The sequence below is a fragment of the Corvus brachyrhynchos genome, unplaced genomic scaffold, assembly GCF_000691975.1.
Source record: "Corvus brachyrhynchos isolate BGI_N302 unplaced genomic scaffold, ASM69197v1 scaffold115, whole genome shotgun sequence".
Lineage (NCBI taxonomy): Eukaryota > Metazoa > Chordata > Aves > Passeriformes > Corvidae > Corvus > Corvus brachyrhynchos.
The window spans coordinates 23,023,521-23,037,193 of NW_008239553.1; the positions used below are offsets into that span (position 1 = coordinate 23,023,521).

General features: G+C 50.9%; 1 protein-coding gene across 3 annotated transcripts in view; it reads right to left on the minus strand.

Moving 5' to 3' along the window:
- The window catches only part of SYNDIG1L (synapse differentiation inducing 1 like), a 13,006-nt gene extending 2,041 nt beyond the window's left edge, over positions 1 to 10,965 (minus strand). Inside the window, exons 1-3 of one of the 3 annotated variants that reach the window (XM_017741851.1) lie at positions 8,678 to 10,965; positions 7,305 to 7,442; positions 1,677 to 1,735 (exon numbers count right to left, since the gene is read on the minus strand). In XM_017741851.1, coding sequence (XP_017597340.1) covers positions 1,677 to 1,735; positions 7,305 to 7,442; positions 8,678 to 9,106 — 626 coding nt within the window. In that variant the 5' untranslated portion in view covers positions 9,107 to 10,965. Of the gene's footprint in view, positions 1 to 1,676; positions 1,736 to 3,099; positions 5,749 to 5,783; positions 5,866 to 7,304; positions 7,443 to 8,677 lie in introns of those variants that run through there. The other 2 variants (XM_008639601.2, XM_017741852.1) reach the window with 2 other exon arrangements.
- Between the last annotated feature and the right edge of the window lie 2,708 nt (positions 10,966 to 13,673).

Below are 13,673 nucleotides of genomic sequence, written 5' to 3' on the forward strand. Positions count from 1 at the left end.
TGCTGATTTTGGGTGGGGAGACACAGGCCCTGTCTGGCCTAGGAACTCCTAAGTTGGGTGCTTCTGACACTTGTTAGTCTTGAGTCTCCAAAGCTTCTGAAGTACTATTAGTGAGAATATCTAAATTGCATCTTTAAGATACACCTCCTAAAGGGCATTTCTGGTCCATCTTCCTTGTTTCTGAGATTCAGCCCAGACACCTAGAGCAAAACCAGGGTCAGCTCAGAGGAGCAGCACACCTGCAGATGTGGTCCCCAAATGTCCCTGTGCCTGGACACCACCAGGACAAGGAGTGGAGCAGTGGAGAGGGGGCTGTATTGGGGTATAGTCCCTTGGCACCACAAAGGATAGGTGAGCAGTGGAGGGTGGTGCCAGCACCTCCAGTCACGCTCACTAACCAAGCCCTCCAGTGGCATCACAGCAAGCCCTGTGGCTCACCAGTGACCATGGAGACAGCATATGCCTTGTCCCCAGCACGGTGTCTGTACCTAGTGCACCGTCTGCTTTTGACACCACATGTCCCCTTGCCCTGTGGGGACAGCTTGACCCCAGGAATGTGTTCTGGCACGTGTGGCTACCAGAGTCTGTGGAAGAATGAGCTGGTGCCTGTGTGTATGGTGAGAGGAGAGGTAATGAAGCTCCTGATTTCCCAGCAGCTGATGTCTGCCTGAGTGATGGCTCTTAATTGGCTTCTCCTGTCAGCCCCAGGAGAGATGGCATTGCCACAGGCTGTGCCTCCCTATGCTCTCTCCACTGCAGGCTGCTTTTGGGGAGCAAAGAGGAAAAGATAAACTAGGTGAAGAGATGCACTGCTACATGATTTTTAAAGGTTTTTTTGGACAGAAATAAAAATTTGCCCTGTCTCAGATAATTAGCTATTTCCTTACTGGATTACTGTGAAGGGAAAACACTGACTATGCAATTAAGTGAGCCAAAAGACTTGCTCTGCTTTTATTTCCCCGTGTCTCTTTTCTCATCATCCTCCAGAGGAGAGATGGGGGTGAAATAAAGGCATTTCTACTCTACCAGCGTGGTTGCAATCCCACCCCACTGATGGGTGCTGGTGAGAACAACAAGTCGTGGCTTTGCCTCTGCAAGGGGCTTTGTCTTCCCTGGGAGTGAGAGTGCTGGGAGTGCAGCAGGAGGGACACCCCACATCCTGCTCTGGTAGTTTCCACATCACCCACCTTGGGACTGACCCCAAGGAGGGGCAGGTTGGCTGGGGGTGTGTGGGAGGACCAGTGTCCTAGTGGATGCTATTGGCTAGGGACAGTGTCCCACAGCGGTCTTGAGTCCCCCACAAACCACACCAGTTTCTTTCCCCTTCTCCATCCTCTCACCTCATCCCTGTGGGAAGAGGAGTGAGATCCAGCGTGGCCCCATCCCAGCATCCCCCATCACCACTTCCCAGCTCCTATTTGTAGCCAGTGAGCCTGTTTTGGCACACCACAGCACTTGCCGAGGGGCGAGCAGTGGGAGCAGAGCAGGTGACAGCTCAGATGTATTGATTGCTCAGATCTGTGCTGAGGTGCTGGTGCTTTTTTCCTCAGCAGCTTTCTTCCTGGCTGCATCCCAGAAGGAGGTAGGATTCAAAGGCCACCCCCACCCTTGGCGCAGCCTCCATCCACCCTGTCCTTAGCTGCTTCTGAAGAGAAAGGCCTGCAGGAAGTGCTCACCTTGATGCTGTGGAGGTTACAAAAGGAGCTGAAGCTGGAAGACAACGTGTTTTCCACTGCTGTGAAAAGAAACAAAATCCCAATACACCTCAGACAGTGCTGCTCTGAGCTCCTGGCTGAGCAAGGAGCATCTCCAAAGCAGAGGAGGGATGGAGGGGATATTCAACTAGTCCAGGGAGTGGGGCTGGCTTGGTCCCCAAGTTCTCGTCCTAACAGCAAGGAGGGTATCTGGGACACCTGATCATGCACTTTCTTGCAACCCAAAAGCCACAGAATGTGTGAAACAAGAGAGGGGTGTTTGTGCACAGATTTGGGGAAGGGGGCAGGGAGTGGGCTTTCTTGTGACTTTCTGTGTCTGTCTCTCAGTGTCACTGGGTTAGGACGAAGGCTGGCAGTACTAGTGGGGCAGCTGAGCCAGGGCATGGGCATTTGGGGAGCAGTGGGCAGGAGAGTGATGGTACAGGGTTGCTGAGGCCAGGAGGCTGAAGGACCGTGCCTGTGCTGAGGGTGCCAGACAGCACCTGTGTTCACAGGGACAGGTACCTGCAGCCATCTGGTGGAGAACTTGGTTACAAACAGATGTCCTAACAAATTACTCATGAATGGAGAAGAGGGAGTTGTTCTGCCATGTCGTGGAACTCTTCAGTACCACTTGCAATTATTTTAGAAAGCTCTGGGATGCAGAGACGGACAGCAGGTTGTGGTGTACAGCCTTATAGGTCATCACTGTTTTACCAATCCTCCTCCACCCCCATCTCAGAGAACCCCAAAGCCTCCCTCATTAGCCACCAGAGATCTCACTTCGTCACCACCCCTCTACACAGACACAGATAATCTCTGCGCCTTCTGCCCTTTGCAGACACAGATAATCTCTGCGCCTTCTGCCCACAGCAGTGACCTGCCAGGATCCCTGCTTCTCCTTTCTGGGCTAGACCTGTTGCCAGGCCAGAACTTGAGTCTATTCCTCCTTCCCCCGAAATTTTTGAGTATCCCTTGTGGGATCTGGACCATTACAGAGCTGTGCTGCAGAGCTGAGGGTCCTGGTTGGGAGAAGGACCCCTTCTCTGGGAGAACAAGAGGAAGGGGATGAAGAGTCACCTCTTCCACACTCACTGGTAGAGTTTAGTTTAACATTACTTTTTTTTAAGCTCAATCAAATTTCTGGAGCTTGAACCTTCCCTGACTGCTGTGTCTTGTTGCCTTTTTGCTTCCCTCCCTTCTGCTTTGGCAGCTACAGCAGACACTGTGAGTCTGTAATAAGTTATTCAGCAGTGATCATGCTCTTCCTCGGATTTCAATTTCCACATGTTTCCCTTCAGGCTGTTTCCAACTAATTTCTCCATTTGCATAATGCCCCCCTTAGGGATGCTCTGGCACAGCCCCTTCTCCCCCCCCCTTTGACAAGTTCATCAGAGATTCAAGCTATTAGTGGAAAACACTTTAATTCTGTCAGCCCTTTAGCCCGGTCCTTCCCCATGCATCTCCAATTAAAAAAAGACAAAGAAGCAGTTTGGGGTTCAGAGGGATGGAATGCCCACAGGAAATGGGCTGAGGACTGCTGGACCCCCCACCCTTGGAAGCCCCTGGAGGGAACCAACTGGAATAATTACAAATTCAGAAGCAAATGCTGTATCTTATTGTACATTCTGGTCTAGCGGCCCAAATAATTTTGCCTAGACCAGAATCAGCAGTGGTCCCCCACCCCGGCCCCCAGCTGGGGGTGCTTGAAGGGGAGAGATAAGGAGGGATTTAGCTGGGACAGCACTGAGCTGGGGGGTGGTGGGGCTGGTCACCCCTGCTGCAGATGCACCCTCTGGCATCCCCTCTCCTGAAATAATGCTCTTGCTTGGTTATTTGGAGGGATGGACATCCAGGAGGGCTGAGCACATGCAGGAGAGGGGAATGAAAACCGTCATATGGATGCTGGGTGAGCATGCCCCATATTACTCCTCTCTAGGCCACCTTGTCTCTTTTGGGCATACCAGCCCTTCCCTGCAAATTCTGCCTCTGTGTCTGCTCTCAGAAGCAAGGTCTGCTTATTTCCTCCTGATGTTTGAATTCTTCTTTGCTCTCTTCAAGCACATTTATACTCCTACTACACAGAGATGCTCCGGTCTCTTTTTCTCCCTAATTCTTGTCCAACGACATAGGGAAAAAAAAGCCTACACCACCATCCTGCTCTCAGTGGTAGTTGCCCACTGAAATACATCTCCCTCCATGATACACAGACACCAGCTAGATTATAACTTCCTTCAGGAATAGCATAAATACCTCCACGTTTAAGTGAGCACAGCACTGTTGTGAAGCTCACCTCTTTGATAGCCAGCTCCACGTTCTTATAAAAAGAGTCTTTACTCCTGCTTTTTTTATTACCTCTTCCATGTTAAAAAACATAACGGGAACTTCCAGACCAGCTTCTGTACAGGTCTCTGATGTGCTTCTCTCTTTTATGGCTCAAGTACAACGGCAATCGCAGACGTTAACATGCTTCTTTAGGATGAAATGTACATTTGAATGACACCCAGCTGGAGGAACATGCTGCATCCCTTGCAAAGCTGGCTGCAGCCTGCCCAGAAACTCTGGGAAAGAGGTGAGGGATGCCCAGAGCCTGCCCACAGGCTCCTGCGCAGGGGGGAAAGAGGCAACAGGGGAGCCAGGGAGAGGAAGGATGGTCAAAGGTGGATGCTGGAGAGTGGGGGGTGAGGCATGGCTTAATGCCAGCCCTTTGGGGCAACCATTGCCTTCATACCCACCTATGAAGCATTTAGTGTGCTGCTGACAGTATACGAATAAGCAAAAGTAAGAAGTATGGGGGGGATGTTTGGTATTTCCTTGTTACCAGAGGCTTTTGGATGGATGGAGATACCTCTCTCCAAGGCATGGGAAGGAGTGTGTTGAGGTCACCCCATGTCTCAGGCTCCTTCCACGTCTCATCTGGATCTTGTCCCCTCACAAACAGCACTCTCACCCCAGACTCTGCAGGTTTTGTCAGCCTTTTCTTTCCATCCCTCTTTGTGTGCAGGGCCCTGACCTAGTGCAAGGAGCAGAATCCTTCAGGCCACCACCCCTCCCAGGACACTTCTTAGGCAGAGGTTTCCATTACAAATCTTGAAGTCCCAGCACTCTGGGACCCTTATGAGGGCTCTGACTTGGGATCATCATGGCAGTCACTATTAACACAGAGAAAACCTTGCTGTCTTTACCAGCTTGCATCAACAACGGGAGAGATGGCATGCAACCACCAGCCTGCCTTTCTCCTTGTTTCTGATTTGGGATAGACCAGCAACTGGGATCTTCTGTGGATCAGGGGTCTGTTTGCAGAGGGATACAGAGAGCATGCCCCTTGGTCTTGTCCATGCTCTGTCCTCCTACTTCACTTGCAGCTGAGGGGTCAGGCCACCCCATGGCACTGAAGTGAGAATGTTGTCCCCATCACAGGAGTCTGGAGACCCCACCAGGACTCCAGCCTCCCAGAAGAAGCAGCAGTCATTCCCTGGCACCATATCCCCTCTTCTCCCTGTGTGTGCCCTTCATGGGCCAAGCCTGGGCAATGGGTCTCCCAGCTGCAGGGCTGAGAAGGGAAGATGTAGCCCCAGATGGGGGTGGTCGCACCAGCCCAGCAGCAGCATGCAGTTTCTCTCCTGCACATCTTCCACCAGGCAAATGTGCTCCTCCTTGTCCCAGCAGCCAGGCTGGTGCTCAATTCCCTGTTGTTAGATGGTTGCACCTCACAGCCTCAGGGAGAACAGGGGTCTACTGTTTGTCTGCAAGGAGAAAGAACCTGCACAGGACATCCATGCCAGGGCCCTGCTGTGCAAGCAGCCCTTGCAGGCACTGGTGCTCTGTGCTCCACAGGAAAGCTCGGTCCCAGTAGCATCAGTGGCCAGGGATGGCTGTGACATGCAGGTGGCAGCTACACGTGGCCCCCTTTCGAGAGATAAGCAATCAGTGCTACCACCACCCCGATGTACACTCCTGTGCCAATGGTTATGGAGAGCGCAGCAAGGAAGAGAGCTCGGCGGGAAGCTGAACTGGCCAGATGAAAATCTCCTTTGGAGACAGCCTTGCTGGTCTGGAAGGAGAAGAAATGTTTGTTGCTCACAGCTGTACCAACCTGGCCTTTAACCAGCATGCAGTTGTTTCATTACTGAGTCAGTGCTTCTTCTCTGGCCACTGCATCCCACGGAGGCTGGGAACAGACAGCAAGGTGTCTGTCAGACTGGGAGGGCTCAGAACAGCAGTGCCACCTGCACACATTTCCCTGTGGATTTAGCCTCCAAGGGAAGCATGGGCTTCAGCTACTTGTCTGAAAGCACCCATCTGGGCACTCAGCCAGAGCTGTGGGTGGGTGGCTGGACCCTTGTAAGACCTCAGTGCATGGGGTGGTGGCTGTGCGGTACTGACCACATACCAGTGACCCTATACAGAGATGTAATGAGTACTGCCTAGGCTCAGGGAGCTGACTCTGGATGGCATGTTCTGTTGGTCCATCTGTGCTGCCACCTGATTCCTGCATGAGGTTTTCAGCTGAAGCCTATTTGCTCTTGAAGGGCTGATGAAACCAGCAGTGGAGACAGAACTCCATCTCTCTAGAAGAGGATGGCAACTTCCAGCTTCTCTGAGTGCTCAGGGCATATTCCAAGCTGGTCTTTTTATTACCTATTACTTGAGTTCAGGTTGCCATGTGGGTATCAATGTACTCACTGTGCAGACACCAAACAAAGAAATGGTCCTTCCCTCAGTGAGTGAACAAAGGGGGTAGTTATAGCAAATGGAGCTAGATATAAATTGCCCCACGTACATCATCACGTGGAGAGTGCACTATGTGGAAAAATGTGAAATCAACTCACCAGCTCTGTGCCAGGCACTCATGTAATATATTTTTCCATTTCTGTTCCTATCCTCTTGATTTAACTTCTTAATGCCTCCCCCCATCTATTCTTGGTGCGGCATCATCCATGCAAATGTGGAGTAAATCCCCTGGCTCTGCATCATTATTCTGGGTCAACAGAAATGTAAGTGAGCCCAGGCTCTGGGCTAAGCCCTCAAGAAAGCAGCAGCTCCTCTGAGCTGCTGCAGCCTGAGGGCCATTCCCTCTCCGGCCTCTACCAGCTTGGCATTGGCTCCCACAGGTTAGCCAATGTGCATCAGAAACAAGTGCAAGAGAGGAGCTGTAGTGTGATATGGACACCAAGCTCCTCTTTGCATCCAGACTCCAGAGCAGCCTGGCTCCTGTGGCATGAGGTGCCTCAGTCTGGGTCATGGTGTAGAACTTTCACATTACTGGAGAATGGGAGGACAGGTGGGAAAAAGCCATTTTCCTGAACCTGGTTGGAGGAGAAGCTGGGCAAGGGGCCAAGAGGAGCCCCAGTTCCCTAAATAACAGCCAAAAATCCCAAAGGAAAAGCCTGACTCCAGTAGCCCACAACAAAACTGGAGGGGTTGCAACCCTACAACAATTGTGGAGACATCCAGGAGCACCCTTTGTCTCAGCCCTCAGAGTTATGGCTGTGGCACAGAGATGAGCCTTAGATTCAGAAAGGTGCTGATCACCTCCAGGGCCGCTGTGGCTTTCAGGGCCCTTGCTTTAGCACTTGGCACATGCAGGCAAGCAAAGGGATTCCTTACCCCTTGGGAGAAGTAGAAGGCAGCAATCCCCAGGGGCCAGAAGCAGCACAGCATGGAGAAAAGAGCCAAGCCCAAGTGGTCCCGGGGGGGAAGCATCAGGAAATGATCCTCACTTTCGCTGTCGCTGGAGGAGTCGCTCTGCAAAACCAGATGGATTCAGCACATGCCCACCTCCCCGTGCCGCTCTGCAGGCTGCATCTCAGCACCTCGCCTCCCAGCTCCCACTCCCTCCTGGTCCCGTCACGTATTCTCATACAATTCCCACTGGCAAATTCAACGAGTAAATTTCAAAAATATTTTAGACTCTTCAGCATGGTTTCATGAGGAGCAACATAGCTCAGCAAATTCAAGAGTGGAATGGATTCTCGGCTCCCTGCCAGAGCAAATGCTGGGGGTCTGGGATTTCCCTGCATTAGAGAGAGTCTTAAACTGAAATATCTTCAGCTTTGGCAGAACTGACTGTTTGTCAGCTTGAACAAACTTAAACAAAGTGACTTATCCCCATTAGAGACTAGCAGATCAATATCCTGCTAAACTAATTTAGGAAGTGAGGGAAAGCATTTGAAGTGGATCCTACCTTGCAGGGGCAGCATGCCCTGTCCCCTTAGTGAGTCACTGCCAGTGGCTGTGCCGAGCCCTCTTGCCTTTGGGCACTGCTGGGTAGCCTCAGAACACCCTGCAAGTGATGTGCCTTGGTGGGGAAGGGATGCAGAGGTGGGGACATCCCTGCTGCCATCTGAACAGGCTACATCACCAACACCAAATGTAGCAGAGCTGTGCTGGGTCATCAGGCATCAGCTCCAGCGAGCTCTGGGACCCTCTCCCACTTCTCAAGATCCTGGGTGGTATTTCCCAGCCTTGGCACCACTGCTCAAGCCATAGTGGGGGACAGTGCAGCAATGAGGCTGCTTTGTCAGCTTCATTCTTCCTGTGCAGGATTCATCCTGTCTTTATATATATAAAGCTTTCTCTCAGCTGCTGCCATCAGGCTTGTGAATTTTGCTGTTATGCAAAAATTGCTGTTTCTCTTTAGCTCAAGTGCCACAGCAGCAGCAGGCTGCCCTTGTCAAAGCATCCCCATTTCCCAAGGGTCCCGCAGAGACCCACCTCCCTTTTATTCTCAGCAGCAGGCAGCCAGGCTGCTCTTAGGGAAGCTGACCTCCTTCTGAGGTCAGCAGTGAGGAAAAAGGAGCAGAAATGATAAGGAGGAAGAAGAAATACTGGGTGAACAGGGAGGCTGGTGAGGCAGGAGATGGTGGGATTTGGGGGGGAGTTCTGGGTAAAGAAGGGAGAATAAATTATCAAGAATTTGAGGCAATGTCCAGAAAGAATGACCACAGGAGTTTAGTGCCATCCCACCTGTCCAAGCTCACCTCATACTCCTGGAGCTCCTCTTCCTCCACTTCATAGGAAACAGTTTGGATGCGGATGTCACTCTCTACCAGGCAAGACCCTTGTGCCTCATGCCCTTCAGGAGCTTCGGATGGAGCTTCTTTGCTTTCTGTAAACGTGGTCTCACAGCTTTCCATTTTGCTGTCCTTGGCCTTGAGAGCAGTCTCATCCTTCACAAGGATGAAACTGGGGCCATACAAAGCTTCAACAGCCAGCTGCAGGGAACTGGCATCCAGCAACTGGTGAGTCCTGGCATTGCCAGTGTTTTGGAATATGTAGGAATACAGTTTCCCTTGGCAGCGATGACTGGGGTAATCCTGGCTGTGATGCTGGTGGTAAGAATAGCTGCTGCGAAGGTGTCCATTGGATTTGGCCAAGAGTGGGTTTTGAAGCTCACGCACGCTTTCCATGCTGCCGGTGGTGGTTCTGGTGGGGAGATCCTGCAGGAGAAGAGGGGATAGGAGGAAGTAGGCTGTTATTTTGGCAAGGTAAGGGAGCAGAAAAGCCTCTCACCCATGCAGAGCCAAAGTTGAGAGGGTAGCGGGAACAGAAAAATTCTGCAATACTGGAGAAAACAAGAACCCTCCCCGCCTCTGCACAGATTGAATGCTATCTCCCCAGCTGGTAGCAAGATAAGGATGCACCCCTGCAACAAGGTTATCTGATTCCGGCTGGATTAAGATGAGGATTTGCTGTATCTATAATGCATTTTAAGTTGGCCGTATGCAGCCTGACGGGAAAGGACCTACTGCATCTTTTCTGCTGGTTCATAATGTGTGCTGTGACGAAGACTGACAGCACAGAAGTAGATAAGAGACTGACAACCACTCGAGGGGCCTCCCTGACCTCCCAAAGCAGAGGGTCGCACGGTGGATTATATCCCTCTGGACATTACACATGCACCTAACTGGCTTTCAGGTGCACAGGAAGTCCTCTAGGACTCATCCAAGGCTGAGCTGGGGCTGAGGCAAGTGCAGTGAGCCACAAAGGGAAGCCAGGGGGCTGCTGTGAGGACATGGAGGTGGTGTTTAGGCTGGGGTGGGAGTGTTGGATGCTCAGCCAGCTGTGAGGAGGAACAGAAGGATGTGGAGATTAAAGGGCAGACTCTGTGGGGTTTGGTCCACTTTGAAATGATGAAATTTTAAGTAAATGATTCATCACATCAAAGCGCTGTTTAAACCAGCTCCATCCCTGGGTACAGTAGCAGCCAGCCAGCCTTGGCTCTGGGCCACCAGCTTCAGAAAATGCTGAGTCCAAATGGGATCCTCAGATACAAAGGTCAATGTGGGTTTCTTCCTCAGGGAAATTCACTCCCTCTCCCTTCCTCCATTTCAGGGTACTGAAACCTTGTGCTGCTCTTATTATTTTTTTCCCCATTAAAATTTCTGAGATGAAATATTTCCACCCCTTTCCTTCAGAGGAGCATTTACTATTTTGGCTTCCCAACCCACCTTGGAACAAAGAAAAAGTACAGTGAAATAGCAGCGTTCCCAGAAGAGAGAAACAATTACTTTTCCCTCTTCACTACCTGAGCCCCAGGTTTTACAGTCTCTCTAGCATTTTCCCAGCTCCCAGACCATGCCACCTTATTGCCTTGCAACCCCAAATGTTCCTGTCCTCCTCAGAGACCTCGGTCACTGACTCCTCGGCAGGATGCTGTGTAGCAGGGTCACACTTCCTCCTGCTATAAGAATCCCTGAGGTGCACTAGGTTTTCTGATAGACACCATATCACCTTGGCTTTAAATCTCAAGAAGGAAATATAAACAAAGAAACAGAAGACGTTAGAGAGCGTAAAGCCCAAGCACTCCTGTTTCCTTTGCCAAACCCTGCCACATCATGCAGGTTTGGGAGCTGTGCAGGGTTTTAAAGGGACCTGTCCGTTGGCTTTGTTCTGGCAGTGGTCATCATATTTTGGAAATCGGCTCAGGAAAATGCAACTGTTCAAAAGCCCTCTCGTGATGCTAAAACTCTGTGCATTTTGGTGAATGCTCTTCACTTCTCCCTTCCCAAAATCATTCCCTGCCTTCTGCAGTCTCCCACCTTTCTAATAAAGACTGTAATGGCTCATGCAGCAGATGGTCATTAAGTATTTTCAAAATATTTAAGGGAGATCCATATTTGTAGCAAAAGGGTTTTTTTTTTTCCTGCACAGACACAGAGAAGCTCAAAGCTACATTCCAGTTATTAGGCAAGGAAACCACAATCCTTTTCTTTGCTTACCTTAACGTGCAAATTAGATTTCTAATAATATAACTTAATTTTTAACAAAACAGTAAGGAGAGACTAGTCACCAAATATCATTTGAGAGCAGCAGCCAAAGCAGAAGAGATCCATATTGTAGCAAAAGGGTTTTTTTTTTTCCTGCACAGACACAGAGAAGCTCAAAGCTACATTCCAGTTATTAGGCAAGGAAACCACAATCCTTTTCTTTGCTTACCTTAACGTGCAAATTAGATTTCTAATAATATAACTTAATTTTTAACAAAACAGTAAGGAGAGACTAGTCACCAAATATCATTTGAGAGCAGCAGCCAAAGCAGAAGCCCAGTGCTAGTGAGAGAAAATTGACATTTTTGGTACAGCATCCATGCCTCATCTCAAGAAATTATTCTGGCAGCAAGCTAGGGTAGGAAGGAATGGGATCTTGCTGGGAACTGCTGAAGGGATTCATTTCCAAATGTGTTCAGAAACACCAGCAGATGGACTGCAGGCAGGCTGCTGGCCACTGGGCAGCAGGTGCTGCCTGTGTGGAAGTTGCTGTGCTTGTCACTTTGGGTCCTCAGCAACAGGCTGGAGAAGGAGCAGAGCTGCACAGAAAAAGCTGCACATTCACAGCAGCAAGCGCTGGGAAACACAGCGTGGGAGGGGGAAAGAAGGGAAGGAGCTGGGAGGAATTGGAAACCTAAAAGGCAGTTTGGGAGGTGCCAGGGAACCAGTGTGGGAAGAGTGCATCTATGCAGCTGGACTGATGCTGGACATGGACTCTGTTGAGTCCCAAAGGATGCTACAGGGGCTGGTAGGAGTTGTCTCACTGACCTGGGCTGTGGGAGAGAGGCAGGCAGGGCTCGCAGGCAGCAAGCATCCTAGGGTGAACATACCTTGGAAGAGTAACAGTGTGGGTAGAAAAAGAAATCACAGGAAAAAACTCCTGAAGTGTGGAGAAGTCTGTGAATGTGGGCTGGGCAGGGCTGAGGCTTCATCCCAGGGGAGCAGGATGAGCTCGAGCCTCTCTGGTCCCTCAAACTGTCCTGGAGCTGCCCTTAGAGCAGAGCCAGGATCTTGGAGCTGCTGCATGAAGCGTGGGCACAGGGCAGGGCTACAGCTAGAAGGATTTAGTCTGTGCTACTCTTGTACCCTCTGGAATTATAAAAGATTTACCTGTACTAAAGTCTCTTTTCCTTGCTGCCTTCCACTCTTGGGAGCTGGGGCTGATGCTCTCCCTGGGAGCAAGATGTGGTACTAACAGATCTGCAGGGACAAGGGGAAAAGTGCAGAAGAAGATCTTACAGTGCTTCTGATGAATAAGCACAGGAGCCACCAGCTGTAGCCTTAGTGCCCAGTCCTGGCACTTGTCAGCAGTGGAGAAGGGACAACAAGGGCCAGTGTCACAACATGCTTACAGCAGTGTGCTCAGCCCTGCTGGAAAGCAGCCAGGCTGAAACCTTCCTCTCCACTAACTGATGTCCCAGTACCAGAGGGATTAGAGATGCTTCCCACTCCTCAGTCACCAAGACCAGCACATCGCATAGAGACCATGTACCGAATGGTCTGGGTTTGCAGGGGGAGACAAGGGCCATCAGGCCTCTAGAGATGGCATTAGCGAGGGAATGGCAGAGAGGGTGAGGACCAGCCCTGCACACACATGCACGGGGAAGGAGAGAGTCAGACCAGCCCTGCAGTTGTCCCCAAACCCCATTTGAGTTATCTGGATCCCACAGTGAATTTAGCCACACAGGGACTTAAAAAAGGAAGCCTGGTAGTAAAGCAAGCCTGGTGATAAAGAAGGCTTGTTAATAACCAAGATTGGGGAAAGAGGAATGAAGTCAGAAGATGAAAGCAAGAAAGCAGTAAAAGAGAAAATTGTCAAAGAGTGGTCACTCTGACCTGTTTACCAGCAAGACTGGATAGTCTGCATATCCATTAGCCCCATGGGGCTAGTCTGGGCAGCACTGGCAGCAGGTAATGGTGGTGAGATGCTGCTAGGTGCACAGGGAGGCACATACAAGCACATACAAACACACAAGCTCAACGTGGGCACACCTGGGAAGAGGCAGACTTCAGTGCCCTAGTTGAGCTGAACCATCGCTGCAGCTCTACTGCTGCCTGACAGCTGCTGGCTCCCTACCGAACTGCATCCCCCTGTGCGCGGCTGCTCCTGTAACCAGCTGGCTGAGCAGGGCCCCCCACGCTCCCCAGCCTACTTGCAGCAGTCCCCAGCAGAGTGGGAAATGCACAGCTGCGATGTGTACTCTCAGCTTCTTAAGGCGAGTACTGGGTAAAAGGAGCCAAAATAAGGCATGAAAATAAAGAGGTAGCAAATTTAGCTTCCTATTTCACAGATCTCACCTCCACACCACATCCCTTGAGGCAGTTCTCAGAGGGACCCTTGGCACAGATGCCGGCTATGATAAGCCAGTTAATGATGAATTAAGTAGCTGTTCCAGGAATCAATCATCATTTAATTGCCCTGTCAAGCAAACACTCTGCCTTGCTTCCCGGGCTCATTAGCAGGTTGTGGCTGTGATGCATGTCCTCAGACTCCCGAGTGAGAAGGTTAGCCCACCCTGGCGGAAGGCTTTCCCTTTCAGGACAGCACCAGGGGAGGTCGGTGCCCTGAGATAGTGGTTGTACCATTGCACTGCCATGCCCTGGCTGGTCCGAGGGCAGGGGACAGTGTGAATGCCTGTTCCTGATCGAGCTGATGTTAAGCAGCACCATGGCCAGGTACAGCTGCCATAAGCCCCAGGACAGACGT